Source organism: Hirundo rustica, chromosome 1, assembly GCF_015227805.2.
Source record: "Hirundo rustica isolate bHirRus1 chromosome 1, bHirRus1.pri.v3, whole genome shotgun sequence".
NCBI classification, from domain to species: domain Eukaryota; kingdom Metazoa; phylum Chordata; class Aves; order Passeriformes; family Hirundinidae; genus Hirundo; species Hirundo rustica.
Window position 1 is genome coordinate 152,553,154 of NC_053450.1, and position 23,466 is coordinate 152,576,619.

A 23,466-nucleotide genomic window follows, 5' to 3' on the forward strand; every position below is an offset into this window, starting at 1 on the left:
ACACATGCTTGACTTGTCTGCCACACCACACCGTGGCACCTCACGATGAATTCCACTCTGCTGCAGGAGTAGGCTGCTAAAGAAAACCCTTTCTCAAACTGAGGGCTACACTCTTCATCAAAATCTGGTCCTTTCTGCATCTACTTGACACCGAAAGTTCAGAGTGGAAAATTGTTGTATGTGGAGAGGAAGATTAGACATAGATACATGGAGATCTTTGTTTCAGCTGAACAACTCATTTGTTAGGAACAGGAGACATCCTTTATTGCTAGAAATGAAGTATGACTCCACTGAGCAAAGACAAAATTAATAAATGTAGGTCTGTGGTGATGAATCTTCGCAGCTTCATTGATGCTAGAAAATATTTACTGGGTGTGTAAAAAGATCCAGTAGCATAAGTAATAAATGGCTTGTAGCCATGTATTATTTATGCTGTCAAATCAATGTATTTCAATATAATATCAATATATTTCTTTTGGCACATCATTACACTTGTCATTCTCTACAGCTATAAAACCTGTGTGAGTGAATCATGTTACATGACACAGATGATGAGACACCGCAGGGAGATTACATGAACACAAAACACACAAAAGAACCAACCTTGACACACTAATAAACTGCCAGAGTTATTTTTCTTGAAGTGAGCTGTTCTGGATGAATATGCAGAACATCATCTACTGCACATAAGAGCACAGAAACGTTCCAGAATAACTCTGATTTTATACGTGGTCAGATTCAGAGTCAGTGCTTCACAGACACACAGGAACACAAAGGAACCCATGTGATTTATTTATCTATGCCTGGCAATGACCCGGTGCTCTGTTTACAGCATAAACACAAAAAATAATAAAAATAAAGGGGGTTTAAGTCCCATCTGAATGAATAACGACCGTGAGGATGTGTGTCATTTGTCGCACTCTTTCTGTTACATACAATGGGACACCACTGCCAAAAAGGATGTAAAGATAAAGGGGTCTTGTCCTGTTCTCCTCACAATACATCAGCCACAAAACTCCTTGTGGCTTAATTCAGGGTACACCAAACTTTTGCTCTCCCTGCCTCTCACTCTGCTTTGTTGTGCTGCCTTTCAGTGCATGCTGGGAAGATCTCAGCAGTCTTTCCATGCATCATAAGCTGGGGGATATACAGAAATAAAAGACACCAAAATGTTCAGAAATCAATCCCTCATGTCCTCTGGAAACTCAACAGGTACTGCACAGTGCCTGATTTTGAAACATCAGGTAGCTCAGAAAGCACAAAGAGAGAAATAACACATGACCATGCTGCTCTCAAAACGACCCAAATCAGATGCACCAACAAAACCAGCCTGCTCCAAATTACCATGATCTAATCAATAGGGCTTCCTAAGCTCCTTTAACAGAAGCAGCAAGAGAATTAACCCTTTGGGGTCTGGACCCTGCCTTCGTGGCCTAGCACACATGGTAGCTAGAGTGTTGTGACTCCCAGTTTTAAACCATCCAACTTGTATTTGCTTGGGTTTTCTTTGAGAAGCACCATCAGTCTGGCTTTGGGACCCTGAGCTAGTGGCTTCTGTACTCCTTTGGGCCCAAACCAAGTGGAAAATTGAGCACTTGTAACAGACTGAAACACTGCAGAATTGCCAGCTTTCAAGATTGCTTCCCATGAGTTATCACAGCTGCCATTTATGGGCAAGCGAGATCCAGACTCTGATTCCACTGCCCAAAAGTGTGTGACCTGCAAGATCTGAGGTATCCCAGCATATCTGGAATAGCCACATGGGGCTGGCAGAGAGACTCAGGACCTTGGGAAGATCCATCCCTTCTGAAGCAGCCACAGGACAAACATTTTGTCCTCAGGCATCTCAACTGTCCTGGGACACCTGTAGATATTGGCCTGGACCTGTTATAAAAGGGAAGATTCCCATTAGCAGCACCTCACAGGGAGTCTTTCACTATTATTACTTAGGCTTTACTCTATGTAGTAGATTTTTATTCCTTGGGTTACCTAGTTTAAATCATTAATAAATGTGGGAAACCTCCTAAAACACAGAGAGTAGAGCAAGCAGTAGCCTTGTAGAGCAACTAAAGCTTTCCTGACAATTTTCTCCCCTTGGCTGAACTGTTAAAACACATCTCAGAGGGGACACAAATTTTGGACACATCTCTTATGGTGACCCCAGGGAAGCCAACTAACTGAGGCGTGCAACCAATAGAAAAAAAAAGAATTTTGCAATGAGATTCACCTGATGAGATTGATTTTGTCCTCAACTCTAACCAATACCCTGAGTAGATCTTTGCTGTCTTTAAGAGGAACCAACTTGGATTGATGTAAATGTCTGCATTAATCAGATTAACCCCATTCTAGATGCCCTGAACAAAGATCAAATTGTTTGCTGAGCTCTTCCCCACTGGCCCACCTCATCTCCCTGGAGTGTTTGGCAGCTGTGATCCCATAACTTTGGGCCTATCATTTCATGGGAAAGCAAACAAAAATATTTGAAATTAACCACATTAGGAATAAACATGAGAAGAAAAATGTCCTGTTAGGACAGGACTATCACAATGCCAGCAGCATTATGCTTTGGGATTCCAGATTTAATGGAATTATTTACCACAGGAAATCAATAACAACACAAACACTGTGTCAGATATTTGCATCTCTCTGCCAGCCACCACTCAGCAAACACCGGAGAAAATGCCTGGAACTGAGGTGGCAGGAATCATGAGCAGAATACTGACTTGGAGAATTGAGACAGTGGTTCTCAAACACATCATTTTCACCAGGCAGTGAGGAGGATCCAGTCACACCAGACACCAGCTGGAATGATTAGGTATGAAAATGGATTATCATAATATTATTATGGCCATGATAACTGAGGAATAAGAAGGTAATAATTGCCTGATCTGTGATTTTCAAACTGCCACTGCACACTTTTGCAGCCCCAGAAGAACAGAGAGCATGTCAGAACATTAATTCTGTTGCAATAACTTGTGCCTGGAATCAGTGACCTCACATAATTTTGGATTCCTTCTGGGGTAAAAAAATCCCTCTCCAGCTCTCCTCCCTGGCTTGGCTCACCACCCCTTGATGTTTTCACTACCAGGGCCAGTATTTCTGATTCTGCAGCTCAGGGTACTTCATGTCTTGCATGGTTTAGGGTATTCGAGAGGCAGAAGGATTCAGCTCACCTAATTCCAGCCACCTAAAATTTGGGTGTCTAGACTAAATCAGGTTCTCTAACAGTATCCAGGGAAATGGACACTTTCAGAGAATGATGATTCATTTAATTTGGAGACAAATAGCTTCTTCAAATTTACAACTCTTAGATATTCTACTTAGTAGGATGTTACCAACCCCAAGGTACATTTGTATTTTGGGAAAAGCTCTCACCTGCCAACACATCACGTTACCTGAGATGGGAATTGGAGTTTTATTTATGTGTCAGACAGAAATTGAAAACTAGGACTTTATGCTGCTTTGAAATTCACACATACTTGTTTAAATACTATGTTTTTATTTGAATTTTAATTATCTTGTACAAAGCTTATAGAATACTTTTATTTTAAATCGTACTTTTTGAGCCATCTGTAAATTGTCTGCGTCCATTTTACGGCCAAGAACTTTCACAATAAGTATAAAACCTTGGAAAACAGTTTAAAGCCTTGAAACCCAAGTTTTTTTTCTGTTCTTATCAAGACTTTGGATATGCAGATCTCAATCTATAACTCGTTCCATCAGCATTGGTTACAGTGCGTTTTTACAAAAGCCATGGATCAAGCCACAAGAATTCAAAGCACAACAGCTGAAAACTGAAATAAGCACCAACATTGAAACAGGTTTATTCCAACCTAGATGTAAAACATGGGTAAATGTCATCAAGTAGCTGATAATGGGCTAGAGATTTTAATAACAGGTGCAGCAACAAATTAATCCTGGGAAGTGTGGCACTCCCAATCTGCTTGACAGCACAGCTGGGTCTCTTTCCCCAGGATGTGCTAATGTGTTTTTTATTTGGAAAACTGCACGTCTCACCCCAGTGAATATTAAAGAATGAGTTTGGGGAAAACACGTAACATTCTGATTAAACATTTTGTCACTCACACGCTCTCACACTCGATTGCAAAGGCAAGATAACAACAACTCATTGCTAAGCAAGTGACACTTCTCTTCTGGGCTCATCAGATCTCCTCGTTAACCTTCCAAAATCTCCTACCACCCCTCAGAGTGCCCATCCAGGGTATTGCTAGCTGCCAGTTATCACAAGCAGATGTCAAAATTTGTGTTCAGCATTTCTTCTTCTCCTCAGTTAGTAAGATCATCAGAATCATCATTTACAGCAATGTTTCAGGCAACCAGGACCTGGTCATCACAGCTTTACCTCTTGGGGCTACGAAATGAAGAAATAATAGTTATTAATTTTTTTTTGACTAGATTTTTTTGGCAGTTATTGCATCCTGAACACTAAGAATTACCTTTGTGAGGCCCAAGTTATTTTAATTTTCAATTCCTGTTAAGTTATTAAGCATAAAAGCAATCAGTTTATCCCTAAAGTTTATCCCCTTCACGCAAATAGCCCTTTTTTAGACAGAAATAACGAAGGAATACTCACATCTTATTTCACTCACAGAGTTTTTCGGGTGCTGTGGAATTCCTCTGGATCAAAGGACTAATATAAGCGGGGCATAAGTCATCCCTAACAGGGCTGGAAGTTCCTACCTCTGTAATATGCCACAGATATTTCTGCCCCTGGTTTCGAGGCTGGTCTGGCTCTCTGCCAGAGCTCATCCCTTTCCCTCGGCCACTGGAGGGCTCTCCTAATTCTTCATTACTGCAAAGGAAACGTCTGATTGAGGATAGAAAACACACACACACAAAAAATCTTCATCACTGCAAAAGAAAACCTGCTTGTAGTTACCTGCATGCAAAATCAGCAGCTATCAAAACAGGAGGAGTTCACTGGTTCATCCAGAGATCCCCATGTGGAAAAAGATGCATTTTACTGTCCTGCCTTTGGCAGCAAAAAGTGTTGCTACAGTAAGAGACGAATTTCCCTGAAGAGAAAACTTCCTTTTCCACACAGGTTTATGAATTGCACAAGAGATTATGGGTTTAAAAGATGGCCAGCAGCGTTTGCCTTCATCACCCATTCCTCCCCACGCCACATCGTGTCACTCTGAAATCACTGCACAACTCAATTCGTTTTTCTACTAAGTGTGATTTTAGCCCTCTGCCAGCTCATTTCACTTATTTCCCACCCCAATACCAATTTCCCAGGCTGGTTCAATTTGCTTTTGATGGATCAATCATCTTATCCCTTTCATATCAGTGCTGCTCCTGTGGAAAGAGAAGACTGTTTAAGGTTTTCCATTGCCCTGTGGGAAGAGGGATGTTCTGCCCACGCTGCTGTTAAGTACCTGCAGACTATTGCCAAATGAAAATTTCTGACTGTTTCTTTTTCCCCTGCGTCTTTTGGATCAAAAGGGCAGAGTTAGTTAAACCCAAACTGTTTTGTGGAAACAGAACTATTTTTTCTATCTTTTCTTAAGGCCGTATCAAGTGCCAGAATAAAAAGACAAGTGCTTCTGATCACCCCAGAATAACAATTTGGGATGCATTTTGGCCTACATCTCCGTCACTCACTGCTCACCCAAACTCTTGGGTGTATCCTGAATCAAAAGCAATTTTGTCCCCACCAGCCAGGGAGGGATGTGGATTTTGCTATTATCTTGGTCTGGCTTCTCTGAGTTACTTTGAGTATTTTTAATTCTAAATGAGATACAAGCCAGCCAGCCCATTGGGCATGGCAGAAAATACTTCATTTTTCCATGAATTAGAAGTAGTTTTGAATAAAGAGCCCTGGCTGTGGTCATTTTATCCCAGATCCTTTGAGATACTCTAACATAGATAGAAAAAGAAATACCAATGATAATGGACAAATGGATTTTCTTGGCCTTTGTGACTCTGCTTCTGTCTTTGAATATAAAATTAGCTAGAGTTGGGCTGTAACATCCTAGGGGTCATTTAAACTACACCTTAATTATTTAGTCTGATTTGAACCGGATTTTTAGCTTGCCAGGTGACAGAAAATGTCAAGAAGAACAAAGGTGTAAAATTTTGAGCAGGAATTTACATCATTTTCTGAGATTTTTTTTTGAAATCTGCAGCTTCCCAAATGAAATAAGTGGTTGGGATCCTTGAATTTTAGGTGTTGATAAGTGTTCAAGGCCAGGTTGGACCTGTTGGAGACCTATTCCAACACTTGCAATTTCCTGTAAGTGGAGTCTGAGGTGTCTTACTTAACTGTGGTTGTCTACATTATGCATATTTAACTTTTTAAAGCTGAATTCTTTCTCCACCTCTCTTTTTTATTATAGATATTTTGATTTATTTATATATTTGATTTATTTATATGCTTTAGCATTATTATTATGGCATTGGAACTAGATGAACTTAAAAGTCTCTTGCAACCCACTCTATGATTATGAGCAAAGGTTATTTCTCCAACACAGTCCTGTGAGTTTAACATTAAAATTCCACTCTCCACAGAAATCAATATCTGAGTGTTCCCCTACAACAAGAAAGCCATGGTTTCATTTGAAATAATTGATTCTTTTATGGAGACAAAAGAACTGCCCAATTTACCCTCTTCAAATAAAAAAATCATCATCTCCTTATAAGAAGCTTCTTATATAAGAATAAGCAATTTATGGCTTTTAGAAGAAAAACACCACCCCTCTTCAGCAGAATTATAGAGGTTTTTATGGATTATGTTCCCTAAAAGTCTTTGCTGGAGGCAAAACCTGCAGAAAATATAAACGAAGCAGTCCATAAAAAGTTGATAGATGGGCACTGCTCATGCCAGCACTCCTCTGAGTTGCAGCTGATGTGGCTGGGATCATTTGTCTCAGTTTATGGGCTGCAGAGGAGCTGTCAGGGCAGAGAACTCTCCAAGTTCTCTTAAAAGTCAAGAGGGATCCACTCTGTGAAGTCAGTGGAGTCTCTGGGATGATTTCTGTCACCGCAAAGGAGACACTTAAATTGGATCAGATAAACTGTCTTCCAAAGGTGTATCTTTTTTACCATTAACAATAAAGACAACTTGGGCTGACCTGCTCCCTGGGACATGTCTGTGTTATAAATGTCTGGACTGAGGGACAGGAATTCCATCTGTAGGGAAAATAAAACTGAAATCAGGCCTGGAAGATCTTTCCTATAAAAACAGCCTCAACTTTGTGCCACTGAGGCTCTGCTTTGGCATTTGTTTTTTGTACAATTTTCCATGCTGATTTTATTTTGGCTAAGTAGGAATCCTGTTCCAAACCATGATGTCCTGTACCCAGCTTGGGGTCCCCAGCACAGGAAGGACAAGGAGCTGCTGGAGTGAGCGCAGAGGAGGCACCAAGGTGATCAGAGGGATGGAGCAGCTCAGCAGTGAGGAAAGACTGGGAGAACTGGGATTGTTCAGCCTGGAAAAGAGAAGCTCCAGGGTGACCCAGCTGTGACCCTCCAGTACCAGAAGCAGCCAACAAGGAAGATGAAGAGACTCTTTACAAGGGTGTGGAGTGGCAGGACAAGGGGGAATGGCTTCCACTGCCAGAGAGGAGGTTTAGATCGGCTATTAGGAAGAAATTCTTCCCTGTGAGGGTGGTCAGACCCTGGCACAGGTTCCAAGAGAAGCTGTGGCTGCCCCTGAATCCCTGGAAATGTCCACGGCCAGGCTGGACAGGGCTTGGAGCAACCTGGGATAGTAGAAGGTGTCCCTGCCAATGACAGGGGGAGAACTAAATTGTCTTTAAGATCCCTTCCAACACAAACCATTCTACGACTCTACAATTTGTTTTTACCAACCAACAGCACCAGTTAAGAGGAAAGTGAAGAAATAATTAGAAACAATGAGCTGTATCCTATAACAGCACCTGCTGACTTCAGAAACCCATGGTCTGTCCTGAAGCATGTGGGAGGCTGTAAAAACCAACCAGCTAAGCAACAGCACTAAACCAACCCATTTTGCCCCATTTTCTGGACCTAGTGGGAGTTAACTGCTCAGGACCAAGAACTCAACATTGCCAGGTTCCTACAAAGCACACAGAAACTACCCAGCTGCTGCAAAGTGCTGATTTGGGCAATTTTCTGCTGAGTATCCTCCATTTGCATAGCAAAGACATTTTAATTTTTCAGCATTTACACTTGTACTGTTAATATAGCCCATCAGTTTGGGACTGATGTAATTTTAAGAGCAGCAGTTAAGAGAAGAAAAGTCTCATTGAAGCACATCCTTTCTAGAATAAATACAAAGGCAAGGAAAGGAGTCAAACAAGCAGCTATAAACTCTTAATGTTTAAAGGATAAAATTCTCCTCCGTTCTGATTATGTTGAGATCTGCAGTGTTTATCCCAAGAGACATGCTGATCTGGTTTAGCTTCTAGATCCTATCCTAATGAGAAAATGAATCCTAACAATAAAAGTTTGATTTATAACCACGAGACAGATTTGGAGTTTCCATCTCTGACATTAGAATGCCCCAGAAAATGAGAACTCATTGGTCTCCTAAAAGCTTTCATTAATGGGCTGAAACAGTAAAAACAAAGGAAAAACTATTAAAATAGAAAGCAGCTGGGAATCTGTGAATGCAGAGTTTACATGGATTTGCAAAGAATCAGGCATAGAAAATGAAGGTTTCCAAGAAGAGCTGGTAACCTTCCAGCAAGGGATACAAATGCCTTCATGAATCAATTTACCTTATCCTGTGATTTGCTACTAAGAGGAGCCATCCCTCTGGAGATGCCTCTTTCTGACTGTAAATCAGCAAAGACTGGTGGCTGGTTCAGAGGTAGGCAGACACTTGGGTGACCTGGCCCTCTCCAGGAAGACAAAATATCGAGACTGAAGCATGACCAGGCCAGAAAGACACTCAGCATCTTTTTTATCCTTGTTCCACTGCCCACAGGACGTTCCCTTACCTTTGGACATGATGCCTCCTCCTCTCCCAGCTGCAGCAACACAACCAGCCCTCCTCGGCTTCATCACCTGACTCAAATTGTCCCTCTCATGACTGGCAAAATGTTTTTTGAAAGGTTTTCAAAGAATTCTGCCTGCACTTTAACGACCATTCCGGTTCTAAGGAGCCAGAAAGCTGAACAGCCCCTTCCTTTATGTTTCTGAACTACATAATCTACACCAAAGTGTGCTGATGACACAAAAAATGGTGTCTTTTCAGCATTAGACTGCTTCATTATGAATCACCAAAAATGGTCTTCAGTGGCACACAATGTGGAAGCAGAAGCCCACAGCAATGGAAAACAAATGTTATATGCCAACCAGCAAGTGACAGCACAAGAGGAAATGGCCTCCAGCTGCACCAGGGGAGGTTTAGATTGGATATTAAGGAAAAAAATTCCTCATCAAAAAGGCTGCAAGCATTGAGCCAGGCTGCCCAGGGAAGTGGTGGAGTCACTCTGTAGATGTGGCACTTGGGGACACGGCTGACTGCTGGGCTTGGCAGTGCTGCTTTTACGGCTGGATCTGATGATTGTAAAGGTCCTTTCCACACAAACGATTCCAATAATTCTAGGATCATTCTTCAAAATGAACTTGCTGCTTTCCCTAATTGAACCCCTGTTGCTCAGAACAGCAATTTCTTTGGATATTTACTATTCAGTTTGTTGGAGGAATACACAGAAATGCAAGCCAAGGGCTGCGAAATGTTGATGATACCTTAATTGCACAAAAATTAATGTAAGCAGAGAAGAGGGCGATAAAAAAGAGGGGCAGAATTATTCTCTCCTAATTTTAGGCATCCACAGAGGAGAGTGAGTTTTATCTTCATGATTTTAAAATGTGAAGATCTCTGAATTTACTCAGACAAGCCTCTAACTTTCTAATCATTTTCTAATCATTTTCTGATTAGACATAATGGGAAGAAATTGATTTTTTAGGACATTTTTTCCTTTCTGTATTTAATATGACTTTATTAAAATAAATGTATTTTCCAAGCTTGTAAAAATTTTTCTGCTGCTAAAGGAAAACATTTACACTTACGGAAATCAAGATTTTTTTTTTTTTTTTTTTTTTTTTTAATCTCTAGCAGTAATTGTCAAAAATGAAACTCATTCCTAAATCTGCATGATTTGGAATTTCCTAGAGGCAAAAATTGGTTTACTCTCATTGAGGCACTGACTAGCAACTAGAGGTACTACTCCTTTAAGTAGGTGTTGTTTTGTTTTTTTTTTTTTTTATAAGTTTGTTTTTGCCTATGGGAAATTTTGTATTATCATTGCCATTGTGTTGGAAGTTCCTAAACAGAAAGGAATAGTAAACACTCTGGCTGTAATTGTATTTACTCCTTGGGAATCCCTCAGTACATCAGGGGATCGGAAAGTAAATTTTTCTTGGAATATCCTGTGGCTACATTCAGTCTTAAACCACTGAGCTTGTGCAGAAATGGCAGCAGGAGAAGAAACCCCTAAAAACTCCCAGATAACACTAAAAATCCCAGACAGCCATCCATCCCCTGATCTTCACTGCAAAGTCCAGCTCTAGATCCTGCTCCACCTCACCTCCACCACCCCCATCTTTCCAACAGCCCCGCAGGCTCTGTAAGATGAGCAAGGACTAGTGGGGACACCTAGAAATCTGCAACAAGAGGTAGAGGAAGACCTCAGGGTCCAAAGAGGAAGATGGAGTGAGAAATGGATGTCTGACACCTCAGGAGTTTGTGAAGCAGCAGGAAGGAAGAGGAAAGAGAGTACAGGAAAAATCTGGAGAAGAGGGGAAAGACACACACTCAGCTGTGCCCCAACTGCTCAGCCCCTCCCCATCCAGTGAAATTTCCAAATGAGAACTGAATCTTTTCTGTCTGTTTTGGATTCTGTAACCTAGAAATGTGTATTCTATTTCATCTGTTGAAGACTGGGTTTTTGGGAGATGTTTTGTCCTTCTCTTGCCCCTCCAGGGGGGAAGGAGGAGGATGCCTCCTGATAATGTCCCAGCCATTAAACCCGGGTGGGGCAGTGTTTCTTATCTCTTTCACCACCCCTCCATCCTCCAGGGGACATCTTCTGATAATGGCCATTAGGGCCCACCAGTGACATGACACATTCCATCATCCCACTGGGAGATGCTCCACACAGTGGGGAGGAGCCAGCTGTTCCCAGCTAGATAAAAACTGGGACTGAAGGACACAAGGTATTCAGTTTTTGCACTGGATTCCTGGAGAAAGCCCGGACCCATCTCATCACCAGGACCATCTCTATTCCACAGAACCACATCTGTTACTCCAGGAGGATTTATTTGGACTGCTTCCAACACCCTGACCAACAGGGTGCCAGGTTGTATCCCTGACTCTGTCAGGGTTTTTTCCAGGATCTTTGTTTGCTTCCTTGCTTTTTTTTTTTTTTTTTTTTTTTTTTGGTACTACTACATTTGTATCTTCCTTTTTATTTTTAATACTCCCGCTAAAGAACTGTTACTCCTGTTTCCCATATCTTTGCCTGAGAGCTCCTAATTGCAAAATCATAATAATTTGGAAGGAAGGGGGTTTACATTCTCCATTCCAAGGGAGGCTCTAGCTTCCTCTGGCAGACAACTGTCTTACAAAACCAAGACACTGTCTCAGGAACAAGGTCTGGAAGGTGAAGGAAAACACTGACTCAGACTGCACTGACACGAGGAGAAAAAATTGAAGAGCTTCGAAATGCATCACTTCTGCTGCTTATGCATGGACGCCCTGAGAGATTCCAGGAAGAGAAGTGCTGGATAGACCAAAGGCTGTCACGGTAATAAGGCGAGCAGCACTTCTGTCACACCTTAAACCGTGTAGCCGCGTGTGCTGAGGTCCTTGGGTAAATTCTCTTTGAGGTAAATCCCACAGCTGACCCCCTCCTAGGCTTTGTGCCAGAATATTCTGCAACAGTTCAGCGAGGCCTGCCAGGACCCAAGTGACTCAAGAGCTTTCTTTAACGCACTTGGACTGTGTTTCAGCTTCCCTTGTCAGGTTTGATCACGTGTTTGAGACATTCCAGCTACTGCTCAGATCACACAAAGGCTGGACATGATCAGGTAAGACTTTGCCTTGCCCACATCGTTATTCTCTCCCATGACAGCCTTGCCCACCTTGCCTATTAATTAATAAAGCAAATACATTTACTCTATAAATATGGCCACAGCATTCACCATTAACATTTCCCTATCAATAACCAGCTCTATCATGGCACAGATAAAGAAGGCAGATGTTTTTATAATGCTGATCACCTTCCCCATGCTCCATGAAACCTTTTAAATACCATCTTTTGTAGGGCATAAAGGTGTTTCTGCAGCACAAAACACACAAACCACTGTCATAATATTTATATCCTATTTTCTCCACATTGAAATAGGTAAGTGGCAGATTTCAGACAGGAAGAGAGTGGCTGTTAGAGCACAGGGCAGAGAGACAGGAATTTCAAACCCAGCTCCAGCTAATGCTGGGATGTTGGATAAGTTATCTCCACTGCCCTTACCTGAGCTTCCAGTAGTCCCTGCATTATTCATCGTGAATACCTCAGCACTCCCTTCTCTAGAGTCACTACTTCTGCTCCCTGGAATTTCCCACCAGCCACCAAAAATTCAAATGGAATCCATTCTTTTAGCATGGATTGTAACTATGAGCGTCACCTTTGTGGCTGTCATAATTTCTGAGGAAGACAAAGCAAAGATAACACTTGAGAGATGCAGCTAAAAGCAAGAGCAGTTGCAGCAATCAATTAGAAAGCTCTCAGGTTGTGCGTGGGCTTGCCAGGCTACCACAGAATATTTAAAACTTTTGCAATGCAAAAATGTCAGCTGCTTGCTTTTAATTGCTCTGGGTTCAGTCCCAACCGAGTACTGCAGGCAGCCTGCAGAGCAAGAATGCCTCAAGTTCTGATATTCCTCTGGTGACTGACTTTGAATTCTTGGCAACTAATTTCATTTTTCATCTTTCACCGTACATAGAACAGAGGTAAAGATATCCACCCCTCAGCTTCCATGGATTCTGCTTTTGCTATGAGGTTTTTTTTTTTTAGGTTTTAAACTACACAAAGTTAAACAGAACAAAATATTTCTGTTTATTGTAACACCGGTAGCAAGAAGTAACTGCAAAATTGTGGACTCAAAATAATGCACCACAGTCAGGCCTCCTGGAACGAGATAAAGAGTTACAAAGTGCTCTGAAATCTGCAATGCAGATCAAAAATCGAGTATTCTTTGCTTGTTCCATCTGTGGACTATGGGACTGCAGGAAAACAAGGTAACAGATACCATGTAATGCTGCATAGGTTTTTTTTCCTTTACTGTGTGCTTTCCCCAATCAAACATGCACGTTAATTTCATTGTCTTGCGGATGTTGATAAAATTCTGATGATTTTAACGGAAAAATAGAAGACAGAACAATTTTTACTGTGCATGTTTTGACTGCTGCCCCTGAGCTCTCTGTCTCCCTGGTGAAAAGAGTCATAAAATCTTATTCTCCAGGTAGGGGAAATAATAGCCAAAAAATTAAATAACATGTATGGCTACATTAATTTTAATTGTCATCGTGTAAAAAATAATTGCTTTTTTCAAAGGTACATCAACTGGGTGAATTTCTGTATCACTTATCTCAGAGATTTGCAGCACAAGCTATTTTACAGCAACCTAAAGAAACTGTATTTTTCTGCTAATAAGACTTTTACATTTGGATCTGAGAAGGTTTTGTAAGAAATTAAATAAAAGATTACCAGTAATCCATCAAAACAATGGGAGAGAACACCAGCCACATCTGAGTGAACTGGGCACTCACGCAAGCAGAAGCGACAAGCACTTTAGGTGGCAACAGTGGCATTAAAATAGCATTTCCCTGCTCTGAAAATCAAGACTTTTAAAACCACTAGGAGTAACAGAGGGAAAAAAAAATTGGTGAGCATCCTGCATAAATAAATGCGTAAATTGAGTTTATTTATCCATGAAGAAAATGGAGACCTGTGCAAAGTTTTAAATTAACTCAAACAAGAGCATAGATACATTTTTCTGGAGAGAAGACAACAAAAAATAGTCCTAAATCCTAGAACTGGGAAGTTTACTGGGAAGTGGTTACTGGAAGGACAGTTTCAGCATAATGATACTTTTGACTTCTAAAATTATCAGATATTGATATATATTTATCTGTGTATGTTTTTATACATATATAGGTATAGGTATATTTAACAACCCACAACAAGTTGCTCAGATAAGAAGCTGCTCATCTTGGTCAGAAATCTTGTGTGGTACAAATTTCAAGGAGCTGATGCCCACTGAGGTGTGGCTCCACACCTGGGATTCGATCTAAAGGTTTCACACCCACCTTCCCGGGGACCAGCACTCTCCTTGAACAGATGAACAGCAAAATTGCAAATACATCTCACTTCTGATACTAACTCTTTCCCCTTTATTTACATGGAAGGCAGCGAGTAATAGTCTCCCACTTGCTGGCGAATTACCTCAGCGACACATTCAAAGAAAAGAGCAGGTTCTTAGAGGAATGATTAATTTCCTGTAACTCTGGATATTGCAAAGTAGGCATCTACAGCTGAGCAGGCCTTAGGCTGCCTTGAAACTCAATAAATAAACAACAACAACAACAACCAAACAAACAAAAAACCAAAAAAAACCCAAAAATCCCCCAAAACCCACCAGGCTTGTTTAAAAATACCGGAGCAACCCTTTTGGTTCTGCCTTGGGGTCTATCTACTACATCTTCCAGTCTCCAGCAGTGGATATTTAGGGAACAACACAGAGACAGGAGGTAAATGAACACTCACTCTGCCAGCTCCCATGTTCATCCCAGAGGATTTCCTGCACAGGACCAGGTTTCTCTGGCATGGCAATAACCCCCTGTGTATTTCACAGTGACAGCAGACAAGAAATCAGCTCCTAAATGCTTGGCCTGATGTACCAGGGATATCTGCACAAGATGGAGAGTCCGGAGGGTGAAGAGGAAGCCTTGAAATCGCACTCCTGTTCCACATCGGTGGAGCTGAGACACCACTCAGCACCTTATACCCTTCGCAATCTGTTTCTCATTTGTGTCACCTCTTAGCTACTGGGTACGTGCAACCTGAAATATCTGCATCCATAAACAATCCTTTTGTCTGACCATTTATGCACAGAAGTAGCATGACAAAGAGAATGCATCTGCTACAAATAAAGATGCATGGAGGGTGAAGTGTTGAACAGTTCAAGTCCGAGTGGCTTACATAAACCACGTTAACATTTTCCATTATCTCTTTCTTATACAGCCAGTGTCCACCCTCTGACAGTTTAACGAGCAAGATGAATGCCTGGAGGGAAAAAAAAAAACCAAAAACAACCCTTATCGTTCTTATTTGGTAATGGAATAAGAACGCTGAGCAATGTAGAGCTGGATCTTTACAGGTTGCTTTGCATTTTGACATGCTTTAGTGCTTAACTATTTTTATGTACATGGGACAATGGGCTGCCCAAGTAAGTGGCTGAGTCACCAGCCTGGAGGTATTTAAAAGGTGTAGATGTGGCACTTGGGGACAGGGTTTAGTGGTGGATTGGGCAGTGCTGGGTTAAGGGCTGGCCTCATTTTAAAGGTATTAGACAATTCTGTTCTATGGTTCTATGACTGTACAATAAGATGTTCTCATCTCAGGGTTGAAGGCCACGGCCAATTAATTCCCTGCATAACAGAGTTTACTCACCAAAGTTCAACCAAGTGATGCAACTCAAAATTAAACAAGCTGTAGCTGCCAGCTACAACTTTACAGAAGGTAATTTCTTCAAGCTGAATCTCTGATGCATTTTCTTTGTTCAAATTTTAGTCCAGGGTAAGTCAGAACAGCACCTGCAAGTATGAAGCATCCTTTCCCTTCCTCAAAGCAACCACTGCTGGACTCTCAAACAGCTTTGGGCACACCTTGAACACACCAAGAGTAGATGGTGGAAGGTCACCCTCTTTTTCTGCTGTCAGTAGATGCTAGTGAAGGAAGGCAGCGCTGGGAGGCACAATTTTATACACAGAGGTATAGGCCACACGGAGTTCATCCTCACAGGGAAACGGATGGAGCCCAACCTCACCTTGGTCTGGCTTTGTGGTGAATCTGGCTCTGAGTGTGGCTTAGGACACCCCTCCAAAAGAAGCATGGAAGCACCCACTTTGTCCAAAGCAGGGAGACAAAGGTGAGACCACAACTGCATGTCAACAAGATCACATCTAGAGGCTCATTCCTAACGTGGAGAGTCAACTCAGTCATGGGTTCATGGGCACTTAACTGAAATCAGAAACAACAACAACAAAAATTGCCTATTCTACCCAATCTCTCCCATTTTCTTATAACAGTTAAGCTGCAGCACTGCAGATGTTGGACATTCTCTGAACCACCCATCCTTCAGAACAGCGCTCTTCGTAGTACCACTCCAGTGGTTTTACTCTTTGATTGGCCAAGGTGTTATTTTAACCCTTGAAGGACTCATCATCCCCCAAACCCAGAGAGCAATGATGTTTTAAAGGACAGGGTGTGTTTTCATTTAGGAGCAGACACACTGAGATGATTCTGTGTGAACAGAACACGATCTGTTCTGTGGAGCTCGACAAAATGAGAGGTTCTACAGCGTGTATTGTTATCTATCAAGTGCACACACAAAAAAAAAAGGTATCCAATTTAGAAACCACTTTCAGCAAATGGTGTTTATTGTACTGAATGTATAAATTCAAAGACTTGGTGTATTTGATGGAGTGGGGCATTGTAACAGTCGCTACTGAGGGTCTGCTGGGAATGCACCAGACAGAAGTGACGGAGCCGGGACTGAGGTGTGCCATTCTTCTGAAATACAAAAAAACCCCTCAGTGGTCTATTCCCAGGGTCCTTACATTCCTGTGTAATGTAAAATCCAAGGGTAGATTCCTTCCTTTGGTGCTTCACTGAGGTTCTGCAAAAACACCTTTCCATGGGTCAAGACACTGGGGCAACTTCTTACTAAAACACATTTCATGCTGAGCATTTTACAGCCTCTTTTACACAGCTTAGAGATTTGTTGTAAATTTGGATGAACTCATCAGCCTCTGGACACCTAGGAAAAATGTGGGAGCCTTTAGATGTGTTTATCTATCTCATCCATAAATCATTTACCCAAAAAATAAAACCCCAAACCCCTCGTATATATTTTTTTTTCTACAGCAGGTGTGGAAATTAGATGTGGTGCTTAGCGATGTGGTTTGGTGGTGGACCTGGCAGTGTTGTATTAGTGGCTGGACTGGATGATCCTAAGGGCCTTTTCCGACCTAAATCACAGAATAATTTGATTTGGAAAGGATCCACAAGGATTATCAAGTCCAGCTCTTAAGTGAATGGGCCATACAGGGATCAAACCCATAACCCTGGCATTATTACATTTTTCTTCTACTCTAATAATCCTGTCTAGTGGACCACAAAACTTGTTGTACTGTGTACAGTTTCCTAATACACAAAGGATTTCCATGCCCTCGGTTTGGAACCGTACCAGGCTCGAAAAAAATGCAACTTTTTAAATTTAAATTTTTAAATGATGAGGGCAGTAGTACAAATTGTTCAACAACACCCAGAACTGTCAGCTTTATTTTGGGAAACACGAGCAAGCAGAGTTAGACTCCTGGTATGTCATTTGGGGCAGTGGGAAAGTAAACCAACATCATCACCTCTATTTAAATAGTGCTGTTGCAACATCTGAAAATAGGAAGTGCTGGGAAGGTTGCTGGTGTCCAGCTCAAGTGGGGATGGTGCAAACATCGATGTCTGAGGTTATCTTTCTGCCTGGGAGCAGTGCCTGGGTGCTGTGGATGTGACCCTGTCCCCCAGAGCAGCTGCAGGAGCAGCGTGGGGAGCTGCAGCCAGCAGGCTGACGCCAAGGGAGTGAAAGAATCTGTGAAAATAAATAGCCCATCCAAGTCTCATTCGAAATGGGACTGCTCATTGATGTGGCCTGCTGAGAAAATCAGAAGGGAAGCAGTGAGAATTGCTGCCATACCATTACTCTGGAGGGATATTTGGGGATGTAGTGATGCCAAATCTTCTGTTTCCAGGAAACAGAATAGTGTGATGTACAAAAAATAAATAACCCCTGGAGCAGAAAGGGGCTCACCTTCGCAGTTCGGGACGGAAAGCAAATCATGAAATATGCCTGTGTGTCATAAAACTTTCATCCACTAAAAGGATCGTTGATTCAAGAATGATTGAAATTGGTTACTTAAAACTAACAAGCCAGCCAAGAACAACACAATTCATTCATTCCCAGTTTTGCGCTGGAGGAGCCTCTAGAATAAAACACTGTCCCAGCAATTGGGAAAATGATGGCAAACTCCAAGTGATTGATGTCAGGTTAGCTGGAGACTTGATGAGCATCTTTGATGAGTTGTGGATCCATCCCTGGGATCCATCCTTGGATACATTCCTCTCACATCCACCAACACTCTCCTTAAACCACAGCTTCCCCAGAGGCTTGAGGAAACAACACAGGAGAAGCGTAAGCCTGAATTTGCACAGGTGGAATCCTGCACCACTCAGAATCAGGATTTACACAACATTTACACTACAGCCTTTCACTACAAAGCGACCAGAATGAGGACAAGGAACTAACCCCCAGATCAAGAGGATCCAGTCCCCAGGAGAAACAGGTAATTTTTCCTTTCAGTGCATCCCAGAACTTCTGAAAATGAAATGCATGACATCTGATTTACTGCCTCTCTCTCTTTACTGGATTGTCTGAATACACTTAAACACCATAAATGCAAACTGCAACCTTCAAACTGACTGAAGAGGAAGAAAGAGAAAAAAAACCAGAGAATGTAATTTGTATACTGATACAAAACAGTAGCATTGGCCATCCACACGCTGGTCTATTTGTGTTTTTGGACAAAATTCATGTTTTCAGATGAATCATCTTTTGACAATGTCTTAAAGATTCTGTCAAATGTGTCAATGGAAAAAATAGGGGAATCAAAATATTTCCATGCAGATCAAAATTAAGCAGGGTCAGATGCAAGCTGAGACTTGCAGTCTCTTGTGGAAACAGGTAAGATGGGAAAGTCAAAGGATGTGAAAGAAATAATGCAGAAACATTCTACAATTAATGTAATTTCAGTGTGAACTGAGGATCTCTGTTCTCTAAGTTCCTATAAAAATTCAAGCTATAACTCAGTGCCTGTATCATATAGATATATAGAATTATAGCCACCTGCTCATCTTAGCTATCACCGTAATTCTAGTCAAACCAGAGTAGGAAATTCCAACATCAGAAACATCTTAAGCTGAGCCCCCTTAAAAAAATAAATTCTGCCATTTCAACAAATTTGTCTTATATATGAAAGCAAAGTAATAATTAAATACAATACTTTTCTTCAGGTTCACGGACACAAAGACACTCTCCATCTGGAGTGGTGCATTTCCCCCATTACCCAGATCTCTTCTGGATTGTTCTACGATCCCAGGAATTCCTGCTAAGCCGTGGCCTTTGTGAAATGAGTTTGGTGGTAAAGTGTCTCTTGACCCCATACCAAGGACTTCTGTATATCCAGTGTGGAAGCAGAGAGCATGTTGTGTGGGGAATGACAGTGGGAATATTCAGTCATTCCCTGATAGCCTTGGAACATTCCTTACCTTCCACTGTTACCGGAATTTTAAAAATTCCAGTAATTACCAACCCAGATCATGGCCAGGATGGAAATTTAGATACCTACAGAAAGTATAGTATGAATGTTGCCATCTTAGCTCTATAATTGAATATTGTATTTGTAATAAATTCTACTGACAATCTCCGTAAATGTTAAATTAGTCAATGATTAGGAACTGCTAAAAATCCTGTGATCCAAACCTCAGACTGCTGTTGGTTCAGAAGCCGTGTAAAAATTCCATCTCTGGTGAACCGGTGTTTTTACAGCATCCTGGTAAGATCACCTTTTGCTGGAATGCATTTGATGGTGGTGCTTTAGGTCATACTAATTAATTACAGCTGTAATCCTTTAGATATAAACCTTTGACCAGGTCTGGGACTAAGACTAGACTGAGCTGCACCTAAACTCTGTAATGAGTTTAACAAGCAAGAGAGGTCTACCCTGACCCTCATGACTCAGCAGAAGGGCCGCTTTTACCCCTGTGCATTTGTCATCTCTGTGTAAATCATTCTAGCTCAATTCTATCTCGATTTTCCTCTGTGTGTTTCATCCACGTAAAAAGTTGTAGAGTGGACCTTGACACTGAACTTTGCCAACTCACACTTTTACAAATCCATGCTGAACGTCGTTTTGCTAATGGCTTTGATGGTGATCCTGTAATGACCTAAACCACTCACTGACAACACCATCACGCTCAGGAACTGAATCCAAGCAATCCTGACGGTGCCATCCAGGGATTTTTCCAAGGAAACAATGCCCAAAAGAGAAAATGAGTTATGTTGCTTTCCAACTCCTAAAAAGTATTTCTTGGTTTAAATTGCTTCGGAATGAATTTACAATGTCATTCTCTCAGCCATTCTGTGAAATTACCCATGCATTACATTCTCAAAAGCATTTTATGCCATCTGTTTGGGATACTTAGTGTGAACATATTTGGGGGGTGAAATTAGTAATTATAAGAGGAGGAAATTAACATATTGGACTAATTAACAGCATCTTCTGGAAAAGAAACAGGGAAGATAACGAATTACAAAGCTTAATGTTTACTGTTCTCCCAGCTAAATAAAGATTGTTCAATATGGCTGTCCTTAGGTTCCTTTTCTTGATTTCCCCCCCCCCCCCCTTCTAAAATATGATATTTGCACTGTGTCAAAGAACAGGAGCCAGAGAAAAGTCTCAGACACTGCAGGCTCTGTGGTCTGGTTCTCTCCATCCACGCTGCTGAATGGAGCTCACCCATGTTCCCGTGTGACACATCCTTGTCATTATCAGGGTTCAAAATGAGGGCTGCAACACAGCTCATCTCATTTTGGACACTGAAATATTAGAGCAGACTTAGTTACAGAAACTCGTTATCCTTGGATCCTAACAAAGAAAAAGCGTTTTGTTTCTGCCCCGTTTTAGGTTTTAATTTAAGATTAAATCGTGCTTTGGTCTTTAACTCTACCAACAGAGCTCTGCTGACCAGGAAGAGATGGTAATTATATTGCACACCTCCATTTTTATTGAGAAGGCTCATGGCTGAATAGCCCAGACTGTTTGGAAGATCCAGTTTTCATGAAGCACAAAACCAACATGTCATGGTTACAACCACCATGTTCTTGCTGATGATCCACCACACTGAGAAAAGAACACTGGTCCATGCTAAGCAAAAAAGTGAATCTTTGTCCCTAGGATGTCCCAAAGTTCACCCCATGCCTATGCCTGAGGCTGACCATGGACCAGATATGGGGTTTACTGTATTTAGGGTTTATTATGTGTATAAACCCACTCTCAAAGCACAGTACAGGTTCACAGGATTTCAAAGTATCATAGGAAAGTTTGTTCTAAAAAAGCTACAGGTGGGACAGGATAAAAATCAACTTCCATAAATTTCAGGGCATTGCTTTACCTCTGATCAATGATACCTCACAAAGACAGTGGAATAGGAGAGACGTTTCTGTGGCTTCTCCCTTCCCTATTCCCATTAATATTCTGTTCCAGTAGCCACACTCCACTGGAGAAGATGCCCTGTGCTCATGAATCACATAAACAGCCCAGAAAATTATATTTTGTCAACAACTGAAAAATAAATTGTTTGCTGACTTCTAAGACAGCCTGACGTGAAATCTGTATTTTTTTCTAAAACAGAAGCTCTGCACAAAGAAAAACACTTAATGAATAAATGGCAAGTTTTACGATAATATTTACAAACACATTCAAAAGGCAAAGAACACCTGAAAAAAAAGGTCCAAATACAGAACCTCATTTATCTTCCCTTTGTTTCCAGCTAAGGAATGGAATAGATGGTCATTAAATTGATATAAACAAATCTGCTACACGAGGCAGAGCTGCTCCCTGGAACACAATGGCAGCAAGGGGCAGAGCTTGGGCCAGATTTATAATGCAGGTCAACACACCCATTTATATGCAAATTGAGAGGCAGTTAAGGCACCACAACTTTCACACTTCAGTCTGATATCTAGATCATCTTATTGTCCTTAAGGAATTGATAAAGTCAGAATAAAACACCACTGATCCGACATACTTTACAGAAAGATTTTTAATTCCCTGAGCCTTGTGTCCTTTGCCATTTCCCAGGGCTGGAGAATTGGCTGAATGATAATACCTACATTATATTTTAAACTCCTCCCTCCACAAAGATTCACCAGGGGGGAAAAAGAAAATGAAGAGCAAGGGAAGAAATTTAATTTTTCCCCCAGCAACACCATTCATTGCAGCACATGCCTCAGAGTGATGCTGCAGAGGAGTGGCTCTGAGTGTGCCTCTCCCACTTCTGAAACAAAGCTGGGTCCAGTTTCATGTCTCTTACAGCATCATTTTTGTGCTGGTGTATTTTAGGCAAGAGACAAGTGCTTTGCTCTGCCTCTAAAAACTGGTCTAGATAAATGGGCAAAACACTTAAACAACACGAATCTTCAACTATCACATCAGTCAGTGAGTACAGCTAATTCAACAGATTAAGAGAAAGGGCTGTCAGTAGCTCCTCTGAAGCTCTCTCCAGGCATGTGAAATTCCAGGTTCTCTTTCCTTGTCACACCACTGCTCATTGTCACCAAGGAAAAGCTGAGGCCAGAGATAGTATGTTTATTTCAGCAGGAAAAGATGTTCCTGGAGCAAGGACACTTTGAAAATCCTCCAGTAACAAGAAGCCCCCAAGAAATGGAGGAATAAATACCTGTGACATTGGTGCGGGCTGACAAAGCTTCGCAGTACTTTTCCAGCAGAACAGACAAGGGCAGGTTCACAGAGGATTCACAGTGGAGAACTATCTGGATAAACAGAAAGAAACCAAGCAGGTAAAGCAGCAGCCTAGAACAGGTTTTCTCATTCATGAGTACAACAAACCCCATCAGTCTCAGAGCAGTTCCCGTTCATGATTTACCCAGGTACAGACACAGGGCATCACATGGAATTCACCTGATTAATGCAGAAAACTGCAAATTAACCACCTTGTCTGGATCTCTCCTTGTGGGAGCCGCTCAATGCCTTTAACAAAGCTCAGGATCCACTCTGTCTCACCTAAAACTAGACGCCTGAAATAGCAGAGCTGAATCACATCCCATTAAAGATCATGTGTAGAGTTTTTTTCAGTGAACTTTTAATTGGCATGTGAGCGCCAAAGATCCCTGCACATTCAAGAGACACAGCAATTGGCAAAGGGCAGTCCAGAGGGCTCAAAGAGGGTGTTTCCATGGACTATATAGGATAATTGGGCACCCCTGTAGGGTTTCCTGTGGTTTTTTTAGCCAGCGAAAGACACACAAGTTTCTGAGCCTCAGCATTCAGGGTTGAGCCTTCTACTGAGAGAAAGAGCAGTAATGCTAACATGGGCACTT

General features: G+C 41.6%; 1 protein-coding gene across 1 annotated transcript in view; it reads right to left on the reverse strand.

The window, feature by feature from the left end:
* Positions 1-23,466, reverse strand: part of CRHR2 (corticotropin releasing hormone receptor 2) — a 138,205-nt gene that overhangs the window by 102,361 nt on the left and 12,378 nt on the right. Inside the window, exon 2 of the mRNA XM_040062418.1 lies at positions 22,806-22,899. Coding sequence (XP_039918352.1) covers positions 22,806-22,899 — 94 coding nt within the window. The remainder of the gene's footprint in view (positions 1-22,805; positions 22,900-23,466) is intronic.